Source organism: Cervus elaphus, chromosome 17 (assembly GCF_910594005.1).
Source record: "Cervus elaphus chromosome 17, mCerEla1.1, whole genome shotgun sequence".
Taxonomy (NCBI): domain Eukaryota; kingdom Metazoa; phylum Chordata; class Mammalia; order Artiodactyla; family Cervidae; genus Cervus; species Cervus elaphus.
Window position 1 is genome coordinate 14467695 of NC_057831.1, and position 20720 is coordinate 14488414.

General features: G+C 37.8%; 1 protein-coding gene across 50 annotated transcripts in view; it reads right to left on the reverse strand.

The window, feature by feature from the left end:
• Nucleotides 1-20720, reverse strand: part of ANK2 (ankyrin 2) — a 684658-nt gene that overhangs the window by 145154 nt on the left and 518784 nt on the right. For all 50 annotated transcript variants that reach the window (XM_043870793.1, XM_043870810.1, XM_043870785.1 and 47 more), the window contains one exon: nt 1046-1144. In XM_043870793.1, coding sequence (XP_043726728.1) covers nt 1046-1144 — 99 coding nt within the window. The remainder of the gene's footprint in view (nt 1-1045; nt 1145-20720) is intronic.

The following is a 20720-nucleotide window of genomic DNA, read 5'->3' on the forward strand; positions in this document are numbered from 1 at the left end:
CTGAACATGAATTCAGCAGATTATAATGACCTCTCCCCACAATGCAGGGTAGAAGGGATTTTGTGTTTATTTTATCTGGAGATTTAACTGCCCATAAAGGAGGTCATTCAGACATTAAAAATTAACAAGACAGTTTCTATTAGTCATCTTTCACTCCAGGCCAGGAGTTTTACAATTTTGTCAGTGGAGCCACAGATCATGAACCAGGGAAGTTAAAGCTGATTGAAAAGGGTGAGGAGAGGCATGTCCCAGTGGAGGTCTCCTCCCTTCCTCTCCTGTGTCACCTACTTCCAATCTTCCAGCGACCCTGAGCATTTTCCCCAAGCTCAAAAACATCCTGACCATCATGTACAAATCACTATTCCAAATAGTCACTAAATTCACTCCTTAATCTGCCTAGGGCAAAAATCAGAAGGAAAATACAAGGCAGGTTCTGCTTATTGGAGGACACACATAAGGAAAGCAAAGTGATACACGATGTTGGCTCATTTCAAAACCATTTTATGTCTAGATGTCCTGAACATTTGGAGACTGAATTGATTTTGAACATTCTATTCAGTTGCTGCCATAACCACAGTCATACAACCACGTCATAATTTGAACTTCAGAAATACGAACAGCTTTCTGATGTCCTATTATTCCACATTAAACTGTACAAATACAAAGAACTATGAATCAGTGCTTATCACTAAAAAAAGTTCCTTTAAGAAATTGTATTAGATCCTAACAAAGATAAAATATTGATGAAAAGAGATGGGTAGAATTTACTGTAATTTGATTTTAGAATGGTATAAAGCTCCAAAAAAGCTACAGAATGGCAAAATTGATGGAAGCGTGATTTCACATAAGAATAAATTGATATGAATCCCAAATTATAAACTCATTGAACGGTGCATTGGATTGTTCGTTCATGGCCACTGTTGTAGATTACAATAGTGACATAAACATTCCTAAAGGAAAGATAATGGAGACCCTTTACAGCTCGATACAAAGAAAATGGACACTAAGATTAAAAAATTCACGTCTTTAGAGTTGACAGTCTTACCTCAGTAGCCGTGCTCTGATTAGCTCCATTTTCCAGCAAATATTTCACCACGTCAATGTGATTCTCTTGGGCAGCCATGTATAAAGGAGTGAAGCCATTCTGAGGACAAACAGTGAAACAGGGGTCTTCAATCATTTGTCAAGTTTAAACCAAGGAAGAATACAAGACAAGGAAAGAATGAATACTATGGAGAAAAATTCTGAAATGTTGAAACTAATAACATACCTTCACACTGAAGAAATCATACCTGCACTTACCACCATAAAATTAGACAAAATCAAAGTTAACCAATTCCCACCTATGATATTTCAAAGGAGGAGAAATGGAAGAAATAGCCCCCTCATTTCCTGCCTTCATTTCAGTATCAGAGATTCACATTTCTTATCACCCAACACTGTGTTAAAACTAAAGATACTTAGTGCCTAAATATCTATATAATTCTATAGTATATAGAATTCTCATTATATATACTATCTATATAAAGCAATGTTAATGTAATATCTCCTATATTTATCAATTCATAAGCCATTTAAACAGATGACCATTATCTTGAATATACACATTTTAACCTCTTAAAGGTATGAAATATTACTCATATTAAAATAGGCTGGGAGAAATTATAAATCTGGTTTAAAATCTGTATTTCAATGTTCTGCCTGAGGTAGCATGATTTATACTGAACCCTCCATTCTGAAATTCTATTATTCGTTAATTCTCATATTCATTTACTCAATTATTTACAAAAATCCAAGCACTGGTATCTGGGCCATTGCTGGGAAATGATGACAAACAAGACAGACATCTGCCCTCCTGGAGAACATACTACAGTAATTTGACAATATCATGTAGTCATAGTTTTTTCAAAGCATTTACATTTTATAAATGAATTTCAAACTAAGTTTAAACTGGCAAATTTTCTTTTCATTAGAACCTTTGCAATATGTAATCTTTTATTAAGGTAAAAACCCATAAAGCTTTATTTTTAAAAACACATGAAATAATTCATAAACTACCAAAACAATATTCTCTCAAAATTATGTCAGAATCTTAAACACAGTTGGTTCCCTTAAAACTTGAATGCATTAATGAGAAGTAAAAATACAGATGAAACTTCAGGGAGTTTCAAAAACTTACAAGGAAAGAAAAATAGCTTTTTTGAAAAATTCTTCCGTATACATTGTATAAGTGTGGAAACATTATTCAAAATGGTCAAGATACAGCAAAATATAAATACACAAGGGTATAAGTAGAATGGGCTTCCCAGGTGGCTCAGTGGAAAGAACCCATCTGCCAGTGCAGGAGACGTGGGTTTGATCCCTGGGTGGGGAAGATCCCCTGGAGGAAGGCAAGGCAACCCACTCCAGTATTTTTGCCTGGGAAATCCCATGGACAGAGGAGCCTGGCAGGCCACAGTCCATGCGGTCACAAAGAGTCAGACATGACTGAGCAACTGAGCATGCACGCACAAATACAAGTGGAATAAGAAAAGTAATTTAAAATCTGATTACAAAGGAAAATTTGTAGGTTTCAAATGATGGTGGAAATTTTAAAACAAAGAAATATTACAAGAGGAATGAACTGACAGTTTTGTAGGATTCGGGAATAACTTGCTAGTTGGAGAGCATATTTTTTTAAAAAACATAGAAAACAGGTGAAATTTTGTGTATTTTAAGAACTGAAGAGGTGGCGGAAGGATGGAATTAGAGATTCAAAGGAAGGGAAAGCCAGTGAGGATGGTTACAAACAATGAGTGGGTGTGGACTGGGGCTCTTTCACGACAAGTAAAAGGCAGAGATACCAAAAGAGAAAAAGAACTTTGAACAGAATAAAATAATTTGCTTACATGTTTCCCTCAGACAGAACCTTGTATGTGGATCAGGAGAAAGGTAAATCGACTGTGGCTGCCAGATGGCAGGGGGAAGGAGCAATGGGCCATCCTTAGGCTTGTCTTGGGTCATGGACTTTAAAGGGACCTCCTCTTGCTGACCAGGGTAAGGGATCCAGAAGGCTAAGGGGACATGCCCTCTCTGATCCTGCAGCTCCTCTGCCTCAGATCACACATCAGACATGCAGACACCCAGAGTCCCCTCCCATGCAGCCCCAAGTGTGTTTCAGTGCTGTCTCAGACTTCTTCCTTCGGATCACCCTCTCAAGGGTCCACTGGCAGGCACACCCTGCAGATGGTTGAGTGAAAGTGAAAGTGAAAGTGAAGTCGCTGAGTCATGTCCAACTCTATGTGACCCCATGGACTGTACAGCCTACCAGGCTACTCTGTCCATGGGATTTTCCAGGCAAGAATACTGGAGTGGATTGCCATTTCCTCCTCCAGGAGATCTTCCCCAACCCCAGGGATCGAACCTGGGTCTCCCGCATTGTAGGCAGACGCTTTACCGTCTGAGCTACCAGGGAAGTCTAAGATGGTTGAGTAGTGGTCCTCAAATATGTCCACATCCTAATCCCCAGAACTTGTAAATGTTACCTATAATGGTAAAAGGAATTTTGCAGATGTGACCAAGTTAAAGATTTTGAGATGAGGAGATTAACCTGAATTACCCAGGTGGTGGGCTTGATGTAATCACAAAAGGTTTTTACAAGAGGGAGGCAGCAGGTCAGAAAGGAGAGATTTACTCAGAGCATTCAGTAGGAATCAGCAGTGACAGCACCTTGACATTAACCTTATAGGACTGATTTTAGACTTCAGAATTCTAAAATTATAAAAGAATAATAAAAGAATAAATTGTGGGTTGTTTTTTTTTTTTTACTACAGTTTGACATTTTTCATTGAAGGATGCTTGCTTTATACCATTGTGTTGCTCTCTGCCATACATCAACATGAATCAGCCATAGGTATACATATGTCCCCTCCCTCTTGAACCTCCCTCCCTCCTTCCACCCCATCCCACCCCTTTAGGTTGTCGCAGAGCACTGGTTTCGGCTCACTGAGACATACAGCAAATTCCCACTATCTATGTTACATATGGTAACGTGTATGTTTTCATGCTATTCTCTCCATTCATCCCACCTCTCCTTCCTTCCTACTGTGTCCACAAGTCTGTTCTCTATGTCTGCAACTCCACTGCTGCCCTGCAGATAGGCTCATCAGCACCATCTTTCCAGACTGCATACACGTGTTAATACACGAAGACTGAATTCTGTTATTTTAACTCACTGAACTTGTGATAACTATGACAGCAGCAACAGGAGTCTAACACACGCTACTAGATGTTTCTGTGAGAAAGAGTGCAAGTAACGGATGAACAGAGCCTGGCTGTACAGGTTGGCATGTCTGTACCTTTACACATGATGTTCCTGCGGCATGGATGGAGCCCAGGGTGAGGAAGGGGAGGGGGCCAAAGTCCAGAATCAGTCCCAATCCTGCACAGAATGAACTCGCAGGTTTTTAAGAAGTCTAAATTCGGACTTATCATATCGCTAGAAAGATATATTTATCAATGTAGGAGGATGTGGGCGTGTTTAGTTGCCTCAGTCATGTCCAACTCTTTGCAACGCTATGGACTGTAGCCCACCAGGCTCTTCTGTCCATGGGATTCTCCAGGCAAGAACACTGGAGTGGGCTGCCAAGCCCTCCTCCAGGGGATCTTTTTGACCCAGGGATTGAACCTGTGTCTCCTGCATCACAGGCAGATTCTTTACTGCTGAGCCACTGGGGAAAATGTAGGAGGATTTGATAGTGTATTAGCTTGATACATAACTTTTAATTTAAAAATATGCTATGAGTAGACCTCTTTTGCACTGTTGTCCTGGGCCCTGTAAGCATTAATGGTAGACTAGAATAATGGACAAGAAAAGGGAAAATATAAAAAACAGAGAAATATCAAGGGTGACAGTGTATAGTGTCTAGGGGAGAAAGGCAATGACAAATGTCCAGGATCTTGGTTAGGGGGCACCCTGATCACCATTTGCTCTTTGTGCCACAACCTCAGCATGCAAGCGCTTCCAGCAGAGTGTGGGATGCAGATGAGAAGAACAATGAAAATAAAAATGATTTATTGAACACACGCTATATATCATTCACTGTGAGAAATGCTTTGAATATATGGCTTCAAATTACTATGACCACATGTCTCAGTTGCCTGGGATGGTCTAAGTCTAGGAATAGTATCTTGGAGTAATTATTAGTAGAGTCTCAGTTCAGGTGTTAAATTAAAAGGCCCAATACTATCTCAAATATTTTAAACTGTGCTATAACACTGGTATTATTATCCCCATTTGCAATAAGGCAGCTAGGTCTCAAGTATTAGGTAACCTTGCCAAAATCTTACAGGTATTAAGTGAACTGGAAGCAACAAACAGGAGGCAGTCCATGGAGAATCTTCTTCCCTACAAAGGACCTGATCCTGTGGATGTGTGGTTCTCGGCCTGGCTGTGTCATAGAATCTCCTGTGAAACTTGTAAGAAAGCCTAGGGACTACGCTGCCTCCCCTGAAGTGGAGTCTCCAGATATGAAATCAACACACACGCATTAAAAAAAAAAATTTTTTTTTAAACTACCTTTAGGACTTTGTTATAGGCGATGCAGAAAACTACATGGTTTTTGGCAGGGATCACATTTGCATTTCGGAAAGGTCACTCTGGTGACCACAAATGCCTTGGTTTGGGATGGTAGGGGACAGAAATTGAAAAATGGGATTAATCAGCTTTTGCAATATTTGAGATAGTGTATGGAAAAGATGAAGGACACATGAGCTAAGACATCATCTTTGCTAAGAAGGAAAGGGAGCTATTTACTGTTACTAAATGTGTGAAGTAAGAAGGCAGTAAAGGTTTACTACAGGTGCTAAAGATGTTGGAAATTACCCTTCCTTCACTTACTGATGCTATCTAGTAAGAATTAGTCTACCAGACAATATGAAACACATCTCTGGGTAATTGGGAAAGGACACGGCAACACTTTAACACCACTGTCAATTTTATAGGGAAGCTTTTATCTTCCTACATTGATAGTTCCTCAACACGGAATTATTGGCTCCTGTGTCCATGTATACAAGTACTTTCCAATAAATTATGTCTCCATGTTTTTCTGTAATAGTCTGACTGCATGTAGGCATCAAAGTATACATATTTCCTCCTTGTTGGTATCAAAAAGTCAGAGGGACTTCCCTGGTGGTCCAGTGGTTAAAACTGCACGTTCCCAATACAGCAGGCCTGGGTTCAATCCCTGGTCAGGGAACTAGATCCCACATTCCACAACTAAAGATCCTGCATGCCACAACTAAGACCTGGCACAGACAAAGAAATAAATACATATTTAAAAATAAATAAATACAATAAATTAAATATTTGTTGTCAGAGTAGTTCCAAGGTGACCAACAGAAGCCTCTACCAATTGGTTATTAAATATTTTGAATGCTGTTCCTCTCCATAGCAATTATTAATTATTTGCCATTCATTTATATTTATTCACTAAACAAAACTATGTTTGGTGACTTCACTGCCAGGCATTGTTCTCAGTTCCAGTGATTCAGAAATGAAGGCTCCCTGTTTATGAGGAGTTCGTGGTCCAGAGGCTGAGATGGACAAGTAAGCAAACTATAGTATTACAATTCAGTTGACACATATCTAGTTAAGTTTCTTTAAAAAAAAATTATGTGTTGGATACAAGGAGAACATAAAGGGACACAGAACTCAACTGGATAAAAAAATTATATATGAAGGAAACCCTGGGAGTGATGCTTGGAGTGTCACTTGAGCTTGAGCTAAGCTAAAAAACAGAATTTAGGAGTGATTTGGCTTGAGCTAAGCTTAAAGACACAGAATTTAGGCACAGAAGTAGAGAAGGTTTTCCAAACAGAGGAAAGCCCACGAGAAGAGAAAATCCTGACCTTATAGGGATTTCCAGAAAATTCACTGTGACAAGTGAGGAGAACAGGCTGAGACGGGCAGGGATCAGCACCCATCCACCACACTAAGGCATCTGAATTTTATTCTAAAGTCTTGGGAGTCACTGAAGGGTTTTAGGGCTTCCTAGGTGGCGCTAGTAGTAAAGAATCTGCTTGCCAGTGCAGGAGACAGGAGATGCATGTTCGATCCCTGGGCTGGGAAAATCCCCTGGAGGAGAGCATTGCAAACCATTCTAGTAATCTTGCCTGGAGACACAGACACAGGAGCCTGGCAGGCTATAGTCCACAAGGTCACACAGATTCGGACATGAACGAAGTGACTTCGCATGCACACACAAAGGGTTTTAAGCAGGGGTTTGGCATGTTCATATTTGCATTTTAAAGAGATTAAGTTGCCAGAATGGGGAGGATGAATTAGAAAGTGGTCAGAGAATAGTCTGGAAGAGTAGAAAGAAGGTTTTTGTCATAATTCAGATGAGAAATGAGGATTAGAAACATTTAATATGATTTGGGGATTTTGAACTGTCATTAACTATTTATATGTATTTATATGCCACTTAAAGATTGGAAGTGGTTTCAGTCTGCATGATTTATTAGTCATTATAACATTTCTCAGATTTATTGAAAAGTTATAAGACCTTTCTTCAAATCCAGAAATTATATTTTGGAGAACTGAAACACTTGCAATATTACCAAAAATATTTTTCCTACTTTCATTAGTGATATAACTATGAACCAATAATGAGGTTTTAGTCATTGGAGAGAAATTTTTTTGGTAATTGGATTATTTGGGGAAATTTAATGAATATGAGCTAATAATTTTCCTATCAAATGTAGATTTATTGCAGTTTTGGGAACATTTTAATGGAATTAATCTATTGCTACCTGTATGTCATTGCAAAGAAATTATACAGCAACAGATAATGTGAGTATGAAAAGTAATGAATGGATTAGAATCAAAGTTTTAGATAAGGACCAAAACTCTAAGAACTATCATTATCACCAATTTTTAACAAATCTTAACTTTTCAGACTTAATTGTGCCAGAACATATAACCTTATTCTTCTATTACACAAATTAAGATTTATCAGTTGGATGATTTGAAATGGTTGATTATACAAAATCACTTTTATCTTAACATAAGAGTCAATGTTACTATTCAATTCAATAGGTATTTTTTTAAAAATTAGATATAATTGACACATATTAGTTTCAGGTGCATAACATAATGATTAAAAGGTTATACATATTGAAGTTCAGTTATCTTCTAAGATCATAAATAATTTTTATAATCATGAAAACTTCAAAAAAAGGTCTTTTTTAACAGCACCAGATTTGTTCTAAAGTTTTTCACTTTAGCACTGGACTAGGTGCTTTGAGGGAGAAGGCAATGGCAACCCACTCCAAGTGTTCTTGCCTGGAAAACCCCATGGACAGAGGAGCCTGGTGGGCTGCAGTCCATGGGGTCGCTAAGGGTCGGACATGACTGAGCGACTTCACTTTCACTTTTCACTTTCATGCATTGGAGAAGGAAATGGCAACCCACTCCAGTGTTCTTGCCTGGAGAATCCCAGGGACGGGGGAGCCTGGTGGGCTGCCGTCTATGGGGTCGCACAGAGTCAGACACGACTGAAGCGACTTAGCAGCAGCAGCAGCAGCAGGTGCTTTGAGAGTAACAATTATGAATATAATATTGTTCCTGCCCTCAAGAGCAGAAAATGCAACAGAATTCATTGATTACTACACAGATACAGAATCATAGCACAAGACATATTATAATTGCCAAAAGAGAAACATGAATAAAATGCTCTCAGAGCACTAAAGAGTGAGCGATTAACATTGAAAAATGGTATCATTGGCCTAAGCACACAGATCTGAGAGGAAATTAGGAATTAATGAAATCAAGAGGGTAGATCTAGAGAAAATGAAATGTTCTTTGCAGCTTTTTTTTTTCTTGTTTCATTTTCTCTATCTCTCAAGAGATGTGGTTTTTGTGTGAAAAGTCAAAAGATTCTTACAGGTCTAAAAATTAAAAGAAAAAATTCAAAGATCTCTTAGGCTCCTAACAAAACTTCAGTTCACATTTAGCATATTACTACCCAGCTAAAGATAAACTTTGGGTAATTTTATAAATCAAGAGTGAGCTAAAATAGTAGACAATGATTGTGGAAACTTCAAATGGTGTATAAATTAATTTCTCTATAACTGCTCATTATCATTTTATTTGTTCTTAATTTCAGTTCTATGTTGCTAAAATTAAGTATATTTCAATGATTAAAAAAACTATCCTATTTTTCTAGATGAAAATGTAGTATCTAAAAGGAGACTCATCATTTTACAATTGAGGAAATTTTAACCCTGAGACTGAGTGAACTTTCAAGTGGACAGGGCAGCGAAAGAGGTTAAGCAGAGACCAGAAGGTTTGTTGTTTAGTTGATAAGTCATATCCAGCTCTTTTGATCCCAAGGACTGTAGCCCACCAGGCTCCTCTGTGCATGAGATTTCCCAGACAAGAATACTGGAGTGGGTTGCCCTTCCCTTCTCCAGGGGATCTTCCCAACCCAAGGGTCGAAGCCACATCTCCTGCATTGGCAGGCAGACTCTTTACCACTGAGCCACCTGGGAAGCCTGGAACAGAAGGTCAGTAGGAAGTAAATGGCACAGCAGAGGCAAAGATGCTTGTGATAACTAACCCTTTCCTTCTCATCTTTCAAGCCCTGACACGTGTCACCCTCCCTGGGAGGCCTTATCCACACCCATAGCAATGCTTAACTTGTGGTAGAGGTTAAATAGCTGGTAAATGGATGAATCAATAAAGTGGAATAGGACCCAAGATTTTTTTTTATGTCTGTCCTGGTTTTAAAATATGTCTACCTCTTCTTTTCCCATAAAGTTTATTACAGAATATTGAGTAGAGCTTCCTATGCTGTAAAGTAGGTTCTTATTGATTATCTATTTTATATGTAGTGGTATGTATACGAAAATCCCCAAAAAGAATAGACATAGGTATAACTGAATCACTTTGCTGTACAATGGAAACTAACACAGCATTGTAAATCAATCAACAATTCTCCAATATAAAATAAAAATTTACCAAAAAGGAGCACTGCATATGTCTAAAAGTTCAAATCTTATGTTATATATCATGACAGAATTTTGGAGAAGAACTGCGTTGTTAGCAACGGTACCTTAAAAAATAAAAATATAAGTAAAAATTTTAAATTCATACACAAAAGTAAAACAAAATGGGTCTGCAAATTCTTTGACACTCCTCCCTTCAAAAGGTGGAGCCTAATTCTCTTTCCCTCAAGTGTGGGCCAACTTAGTACTTTGCTTCCAATGCACTGTTTACGGTGGAATTGATGATGTGTGACTCCTGAGGCCACGGTTTTTAGTCCCTATCCTATTACTAGGTCTCTCTTGGGTTGTCTGCTCTGAAGGAAATGAGCTGCCATGTCATGTTAACATTCAAACAGCCTGTGGAGAGACTCAAAAGAGGAAGAACTGAAACTTCTCACCAACGATTAGCACCTACTTGTCAACCATGAGACAGAAAGCTACCTTGGGAGTGAATCCTCCAGCCCTAGGAAAGCCCTGGTTGGCATCTTCACTTCAGCCTCATAAGAGACTCTGAGCCATAATTTCACAGGTAAGCTACTAATGAATTCCTGATTCACATATACTGTAATGATAACATGTGTTTATTACTGTTTTAGGCCATGAAGTTTTGGGATAATTTGTTACATAGCAATAACTAACTGACACAACGTCCAACAAAGTCATACACGATCTGGCCATGGCCTACCTTGCCGACGACATCTGTTACCGCTCTTATTCTAAACTACTCCCTTTTTGTTTACAAAAGAAATTCAGATCCTAATTTTGTTTTGTTTTTTTCAAATTTTCTAATCATATAACTTTCTTCAAATGCTATCTAACCTAAGAACTTTGAAAATAAAATATTAAACAGGGGTCCTCTGTTTGATGTTGAGTGAGTTACAACTGTTCAACAATGTCTTCCTTATTTCCAGACTACCAGGACAGTCATTTGTAAACTGTAGAGTTCCAGGGTCCCTCCTAGTAGAATAGCGAGTTTTATGTAAGTTATCGCTGTTTGAAAACACAAAGACAGAGCAGCATAATTCCATAGTCACGTGTTACTTTTCCTTTAGTATTTTGCAATTAAAAATGATATAGTCTTTGCATTAATAAGAAGACATGACTGAAGTAGGCAGTTTGCATACATTTGCTTACATGGAGCAATCTATATTTCAGAGAGTTTGAAAACCACAGCTTTAAATATTTATAATACTCTTAATTGCCTGTGTCATTTGCCAGTGGATAAAAACATTACATAAACTCTCCATATCTACTGGAAAACTCATCAACAAGTTACACAATCAGTCCTAAAAGTAGAAAATGGTAATGGCTATAAATAGCTCTGGGCTTCCCAGGTGGCGCTAGTGGTAAAGAATCCACCTGTCAATGCAAGAGACATCAGAGGCGGCAGACGTGGGTTCTATCCCTGGGTAGGGAAGATCCCCTGGAGAAAGAAATGACAACCCACTGCTTTATTCTTGCTCGGAAAATCCCAAAGACAGAGGAGCCTGGCGGGCTCCAGTCCATGGAGCCACAAAGAGTCGGACACGACTGAGCACATAAATAACTCTGGGTTTGAACTCAGCAAAATTAGAATTTCCTTTTCGATGAAACCTTCTGTCTTTTGCAGGAAGGTCACTATCAAGATTTAGCTTTTTCACAGAGCAGAATTCTTCAGCAGCCTCAGCTATGACGTGCTCAGAGGCTCTTTGTCATATACCAGTTAGCACTGGTTAGGAATTACTCCTCTAGTTTCTATTCCAAATACTATGTATCATCTTCTTCTTTTGAATTAACATTATGAGACATAAGGTTAGAAAGCATCCCCAAATTATCACATAGCTTTAAAGTCAGGATGATTCAAATTATTTGCCTAAAATACCATAAATGCGCAGCTGCAAAGGATGTAAAAAGCCAACAAGTACTAATTGCTGTCACAAAAATAAAGGCTACTTTGTGTACTTTAGGGGTGTGCTTAGGGCAAAAGAACAAAAGATACAATTATCCACTTGCTTAGTAGTTAAGAAGGCATTTTATTAATTAAAATGTCATATAAATTTTCTCAGATAATCTAAACATGATGATTCCTTACAAGGGTTAGGATATTATATGTTATTATAACCATCTTTTCTCCAAAGGTCCTCTCTAAAGGATTATAGCTAAACTATTACATGACTCTAAAACGATTAATACTAAATTTTTCTAGGAAGGTTAAACTTTATGAAGTGTTTGCTATGTCATCGTGTTTCCTCCCCACCCTATGTTATTAAGGTCATTTAAGACTATGGCTGGGGCTTCCTTACTGGTCAAGTGGTTAAGAATCTGCCTTGCACTGAAGGGGACTCGGGTTTGGTCCCGCGCCAGGGAACTAAGACCCCACATGCCTTGGAGCCGCTAAGCCTGAGCGGCTCAACTAGAGAGTCTGTGTACTGCAACAAAACATCCTACATGATGCAACACGGAGGCCACACGCTGCCAAATAAATAAATATTTAAAAAAAAGAAGATCATCGTCCACAGTCATTCACCCAAGGGCACACCACAAGTGGTATGGTCAGGGTCTGAACCCTGAATGACTCCAAATGCAGTGCTCCCTCCTCTCCCCTCAGCTGCCCCCTTCAACCAGGATTACACTGCCTCAGAGATCAGACTTTTCTCTAGTAATCGGACAACTAGCCTTCTCTCAGACTCTCCACTAGAGTCAGTAGAAATGCTGTGACTTGCTTGATGAAGAATGTCCAAATGCACTCTTAAGCCTAAGAATCCTTCCAGTCTTTATTTCCAGTGACTAAGAAATTTAGGGTAGTGGTGCTAAGGAGAAAGAAGGCTACATACTTTATATTTGCTATTTAACCCTAACAGCCGAGTGAAATAAGTAATATATCTCCATATGACTCAAAGAAATTAACATTCACAGGGATTAAGAAGCATGACTAGGGATTTCCCTGGTGGTCCAGTGGATAAGGCTTCACCTTACAATGCAGGGGTTGTAGGTTCAATCCCTGGTTGGGTAGCTAAGATCCTACATGCCTCATGGCCAAAAAAAAAAAAAAAAAAACATAAAACAGAAGCAATACTGTAACAAATTCAATACAGACTTTTTTAATGGTCCACATCAAAAAAAAGGTAAAAAAAAAAGAAGTGTGCCTCAATTTTCACACCACTTACAACATGGAGCTGGGATTTGAACCCACATATAACCAATTCTAGAGCTCATGTTCTTTCTACTACACTAATCTGCCATGTGTTTTAGCAGCAAATTTGACAGACAGTATTTTATCATGTCTGGATTTTGCCAGCAATCAGAAACATGACTGAAAATACTGTATTCCCATAATCATTCTTGTCACCTTCTCATGGATAAATTACCAAGAAAACATATGACCTATTTTACATATTTCAAGTTACTCACTTCAGTGTACCTTATACATCAACAGGAACCAATTTCTCTAAAACTATTTTCAACACTTTCCTGCACTGACTGACCTTACTGACCATAATCAAAGACCTTTTGATTATGACAAAAGACCTTTTTGTCATAAAGACAAAGACCTTTTCTACCCTCACCCACTGTCATATTAAGAACAAACCTTCAATGTGTAATAGAGTGTCATTCCAGACCAGCCTCTCATCTGCATTTCTACACTCACCAAGCTCAATTGTACCTTCCGCCATTGTTGTAATTAACCCCATGTGGAAAGTCTTCTGTCTCAATTTCCCCTCTGCAGACCTTAGCTCCTTCTCACGGCTGGGCTCAGTCCTCTGAGAATTTGTCACTAACAGAATTTAGCCAATTTCAACCTTCCTCTCTATGTGCTTGTGTTAGCCGCTCAGTTCTGTCCAACTCGTTGTGACCTCAGGGGCTGTAGCCCACCAGGCTCCTCTGTCCATGGGATTCTCCAGGCAAGAATACTGGAATGGGGAGCCATTCCCTTCTCCAGGGGGTCTTCCCGACTCAGGAATCGAACTCAGGTCTCTTGCATTATAGAGGAATTCTTTACCACCTGAGCTATCAGGGAAGCCCCTCTAGAATATAGCCTGTTCCATACAAGTTATACCGAATTGCCTACCATCTTCTGTTATTTACCTTTTCTTGTGTGATTGTCTGGACTTTGCAGGTAGCCGATACACTTTTTAAAGCAGCTTCCTGCCTCACGCTTGTTCAGAATCTTCCACAGCAATGAGACCTCTGCTGAGTACACAGTAAGCACCTAATAAACAGCTTCTGACTAACAGTTTACCCTCAGTTCCTGACAACTATCAAGAGCTTGAAAGTGAAAGTGAAAGCCGCTCAGTCGTGTCCAACCCTTTGCGACCCCATGGACTATACAGTCCATGGAATTCTCCAGGCCAGAATACTGGAGCGGGTAGCATTTCCCTTCTCCAGGGGATCTTCCCAACTCAGGGATCAAACCCAGAACTCCCACATTGCGGGCAGATTCTTTACCAGCTGAGCCACAAGGGAAGCCCTAAAAAGACCTTAGATTTGTGCTTTTCTCCTTTCTCATTTAAAATTTAAATTTAACAGGTGACACAGACCCAGTTCATTCTACAAAGGAGCTAAGGTAGCTGGTGATGTTCTGCTCATTCTCACAGAACTCCAAAATACTGAAAACATTTATGTCTATGTTTTACTTTACAAAGGTAAATAGATACCTTATTACATTGTTAAGCCATTACTGAATAATTACACAGTTTATGTTCTTTAATTTGCAAACAAAAAATGAGAAGTCAAATGAATGTTTAAATAAACACAGAGGAAGCAAATGCATTTTAAAAGAAAGTAAATGAAATTTTAAAACTGAAGAAAGCAAATGAATTTTTTTTAATGGAATGCCCAGGATATGGTAATAGGTATTTGTTGATGCCTACCCAGGATCCTTCCACTTTTTTTTTTTTTTCAGTTGATTTAAATACATAGTTTAAATGGATGCTATGGTTGAAATCTTCCACTTTTTAAATAAGCATTCTAATTTCCTCTTGGAATATCTAAGAGATACTCTAGATATCTGTGTCTTTCCTGACATAGTTCATGTAATTCCAACAAAATTGAACTTCTCTCCTCATCGTCTAGCTCCAGGAAGAGTATCAGATGACTTCAGACAATCAACACTTTTCATTCTCTTACATATAATTAGTGTCTCAAGTTTGGACAAGAGAGTTAAGATGGCCCAATCAGTCAGACTCAGGATTCTCTTATGGAAAGCTGGAGCAGAGTTCCCTTATTTTAGCCCTGAGCAAGAAAATGCCTGGCTCTAATCTTAGGTCCACAAGGAAACCCAGTCTAGAATAAAGCTGCAGAAATCACAGCAAAGAGAAAGAGCGAATCTGAACTCTTGGCTATGAATAGCTGGCAGAGGGAGGGAAGACAACAAAAATAATCTAGTACTGGAGTTTAGCATTTATCTACTTCAATATTGTGGGCTTCCCAGGTGGCACAGTGGTAAAGAATCTGCCTGCCAATACAGGAGGTACAGAGATGCTGGTTTGAATCCTGGATCAGGAAGATCCCCTGGAGTAGGAAATGGCACCCCACTCCAGTATTCTTGCCTGGGAATTCCATGGACAGAGGAACCTGGTGGGCTACAGTCCATGGGATCCCAAAGAGTTGGACAGGACTGAGCAGCAGGCATGGCATGGCTGCATTTGAATGCTGTATTCATGAAAACTAAGAAAGTCCCTTTTTTATTTACCCAAATATGAAGTAAGTTTTTTCTTGTTTGCAACTGAAGGTATCCTAGTTAATATAGACACCTACACTAAAATAAAGCTTATATTGCCATTAGTTTAAAATAAAGCACATGCCAGGAAGTCCAGAGTATTACAAAGTATATCACAGAAATAGAAGTATTAATAGGGATGCAATCTACAACAACTAACTACTACTAACTAACTACTACAACTAACTAACTAACTACTAACTAATGACTACAGCTAACACTACTGTATGGTATACAGGAAGCTGTTAAGAGAGTAAATCCTATGAGTTCTCATCACAAGGAGAAAAATTTTATTTTCTTTCTTATTCTTTTTATCATGTCTATATGAAAAGGTGGGTGTCAGCTGAAACTATATGGTAACTATTCAAAATATATATAAATCAAACCACCAAACTATACACCTTAAGCTTACATGATCAATAAAACTGAAATGTTTTTTCAATAAAACTGAAAAAATAAAAATATAAATAGACTTTTAAGAATGAGGTTAAACTACAAAAAGGCAAGTGGATCATTTTCAGTAAGGAAATAAATTTGCTCATCCAAGCAATAAGTTTAAAATATTTCTGAGTGAATGGCAAATACAAACTAAAGTATTCAGTGGTAGGTTTTCTCCCATTACTGTTTTTGCGCATATAAATGCTAACTTTTATTTAAATTATTGATAGAAATGGCAAATTTATGTACCCCTAGATTAAATGCTTTCTCACTAATCACATAAAATTTATATTATAATCTATATAAATGCTTTTATGTTGCATGTGTACTAAATGATTTTGATGACAAAAACTAAAAATAAATTTGCAAATGTTTTAGTAGAACTAATCTGTATAGAAGTAATAAAAATGCTGAAACATCAAAGATGAAAATTTAACATAAAATTAATTAATATTCACATACTGAATTTAAGTGGAAATTAATTATTGGATACATAGGCTTTAAATACACTTTTCTAGATGTTCAAATTGCTGAGTAACATGGATTATTTGGTTCAGAACTTTAGTATGTAATACAATTTACTTGGTATATGTAGCAGGTGCTTTAAAAAATGTGCATTTTTGGACCGCTTCATAATGACCCAAAACATTTGAAGCAAGAAGAAATGTGTCACCTCCACAAGCAAAAAATATCAACTACTTGTACAGGTCCATGACATTGAGAAAATTAAGCCAATAACAATCACTGTAGGGTGCTTTTATTTTCCCTCAGCAGAGTAAAATCCCTAAAACTGAAATAATTATTTTGAATTAAACTATGCATGCATACTAAGTTGCTTCAGTCACATCCGACTCTTTGCAACCCTACAACCTTATGGACTGTAGCTCAACCAGGCTCCTCTGTCCATGGGTTTCTCCAGGCAAGAATACTAGAGTGGGTTGTTGCCATGCTCTTCTTCAGGGGACCTTCCTGACCCAGGGATCGAATCCACATCTCTTTCTTCTCCTTCATTGGCAGAGGGGGTTATTTACCCCTAGTGCCATCTGGGAAGCCCTGGATTAAGCTATGAAAAGTGAAAGCATTAGTCTTTGCATTAGCTCTTTGCAACCCCATGGACTACAGCCGGCCAGGTTCCTGTGTCCGTGGAAGTCTCCAGTCAAGGAAAGTGAAGTGGGTATCCACTCCCTCCTTCAGCATATTCTCCCCACCCAGGGATCAAATCTCAGTCTTCACACTGCAGGCAGATTCTTTACTGTCTGAGCCGCCAGGGAAGCCCCAAATTAAGCTATAGCACTAACTTAATTGGTTATTGTTTTATTATTTTGAGGTCAATTAAATCTAATAAGGATCAAAGAATTTTGACTCACCAGATTAAAATACTCAAAATAAGAATAATGGGTAATAAGTACTTCTCTTGCACATTATACAAAAATATTAAATTAATGCTTACTAAAGAATTTTCTTATTTCTACTCAGCTGCCTTTAAGAAAATAAAATGCTGCTCTAAGTCTTTAAAAATATACCTAACATCAAAACAATGTACAATTCATCTAGACCAACAAATGTAAAGCCATATTTCTTAGAATCCTGTCAACAGCTGCAACTACAAAACTTAATTTTGTTAATAAACATAGAAGGCAATCAAATAGCATTTCTTTATCACCTGAGACACGTATCCAGAAAGTTTAAATATTTAATGCAAATGACATCATTGTATCCCTCAGTAATGTCAGTCACTTTTTGCTATTTAATAATTAAAGTACTTTGCAAGCTAATTTAAAAATTAAACCATATAGTTGAGAACATGCAGACACCCAACTCCACTGGGTTTCAAACATTTTTTTCTTAATTTTCCCCAGGTAAAAGTTTCCTTTTCTTTGTTTCCAAAATATTTGCTGTAAGTTTTCTCAGTCACTCAATAGCGGTCAGACTTACACTGCAATTCTTACCTCTTGTCCAATGTTAACAATCTGGGATATAAATAACATTTCATTTTGTATCATATTAGACATATTACACCAACAGAAATTAGAACAAAACTCCGGAATATAAACAGGTTCGGTAATATTTGAATCACAGAGTCGTAGGGCAATAAAAGCCTTAATACAGAACTCTTCCCTTACTAAATATGGGATTTTATCTGTGTTGATTTACCCTTATCTAAGCTCTCATAAAAGCTGTGACAGAGTTAGAGCAGACAGTGCTTCCAGGCAGTCTTGAGATCAAGAAAGAAAATAGATCCATTAAAATAACCAGCCCCACATGATACACTCAATATTTAACAGCTGCTTTACACATCTAGTTCATGACTTGCCAAAGATATAACCTCAAAGAATGAATAATGTAATGATTCAGAAACTCATGTAGACAACATGTGAAACCATTCAGTCATGTACTCAGACTTGGTGTCCCTTGGAGTGTTATTTATAATTTACACTTTGAAATATATTCACATTCACAAAGGATTTTAGGTTACCTAAAATACTTCATACACACATAGAGTTAACATATATACCTATAGTTAAAATAGGGCTATAAAGGCCTTCAATAAACAAACTTTAGTTGCAGAAATCTAGTGGGGATGAGCAGGACCCAGAATGAGCTGGTGTAATCACTGAACACTTGAATTTTGGCAGCCACAGAAATAAGGGAAATGGTGGGAGTTGCCATATTTTTGGAAAAGGGAAGCTTGCTGATTGTCATCTAGAATCTTGATTTCATACAAGAGACAGAGAAGACACAGAAGCTGGTTGTCTAAGCATGCCTGAGGCTATTCCTTGGGAGAGTGGTCTCAGGTGCAAAAATGTCAGGGCAAGAATTGTCACTGAACGGAGAGCAAGTTCTCCTCCAGGGAAATAAATTCTAATTAGCATCTGAGGTGACAAGGCTGATTCATGCTATTCCTGAAAGCTATGAGCGTGACATATTCTTCTTGAGTCAGAGGCTGCCTTACTGCAACTTAGAGGTACCAATAGCAACCCTTCTCTTCAAAAAACTATATTTGATCTGCTTAAAAAGTTTGGGTGCATGGAATTCTTGATCTCAAAATAGAAAAGCTAAAATTTGTATCCAAATTATTTTGAGGGAAGATGTACCCTTCAAGTTCACTCATAAGTGGATATAAATATGCCCCATTCATTCCTTGAAAGTGCAAGTGTTAGTCATTCAGTCATGTCTTTGCAACTCCATGAACCGACACCCACCAGGCTCCTCTGTTCATGCAATTCTCTAGGCAAAAATACTGGAGTGGGTTTCCATGCCCTCCTCCAGGAGATCTTCCTGACCCAGGGATAGAATCCATGTCTCCTGCATTGCAAGCAGATTCTTTCCTTCTGAGCCACCAGGGAAGTTCAATCCATTCCTTATTCTGCCATTAAATATCAGATTTTAAACAAAAACATTGTGATAGTCCTTCCTGAATGCAGTGGCTTCAAACTGTACACAGCAACAACCAACTGGCTGTTAAGATGTGTTTCTGAAGCATGCCTTCCCACACTTGTCATGGTCCCTGAGATAATAATAATTATTATGTTTTCAAATGATGATGTCTTAACAGATCTAATTACAAAAGGATTACTACTAGTTTGTGTTCATAAGTCATCATCATTGCCATTGAACAGAATTCTTATCTTTCTTTTGGCTGTGGCAAGTGGATATCTACTAAAACATGTAAGTACAGAATCAGGTTGTTTTAGACCTAAGCACCTTTAAAGGTCTGAAATTAGAATCTGATTTGTCAATAGACAGTGCTTTTCCTTCCTGGTGTTATAAACTACAATAGTTGAGAAAGCCTGTATTGTGTGAGGTCACTCACAGCATCCTGTAACTTGAGCTCAAACAGTTTCTAGTTACAAAATCAGAAGGTGAGAAAAAATTGGTAAAATGGTTCAGGAAAATGTATACTGTTTTAATAATTTCCTCAGGAAACTGAAAGATGATGACAAATATTAGTCATGAAATGGTTTTGCCAAAAATAGCTTGCTCTTTACATAAAGTAATATATTAAGAGGGTGGGACTTGAAATATACCAAGAAAATCTAGAGAGTAGCTTAGTTTAACAGTTGAAGAAGAAAAAATTGGATTTTTCTAAGCAAGCAATTTTCTTATCTTTAGCCTTCAAAGTGTGTTTTTCATGTGTAACAAGATAAAAAGAACAGGTTTTTCCTTTATGAAATCATATTTAAGAAAATTTGTTAAATACTGTGGTTTAAGTTATGTTGAAATAATGGAAAAGAGAAAATCAATTATTAGATAAAGATAACAATATTGTTATCTTTAGGCACAATATTATAAAGCAATTATCCTCCAATTAAAAATAAATTTAAAAAAAGATACAAGAAAAAGGTGATACTTTTCAGCTTGGTTGTTTTAACTATGAAAAAGTTGATAAAACAGATTTTTTTTCTTGCATTGCCAGCAGCAACAGCAATGCTTGGCATATGGTACATGTTCAACGAATATAGCCATTTTTCTTTCTTGCTGTTTATAGCAAGTTCCTTTTCTCATCTTTCAACTTCATGCCCTCTGCTCTGAACCTATATTCCATCAAGGAAAAGTT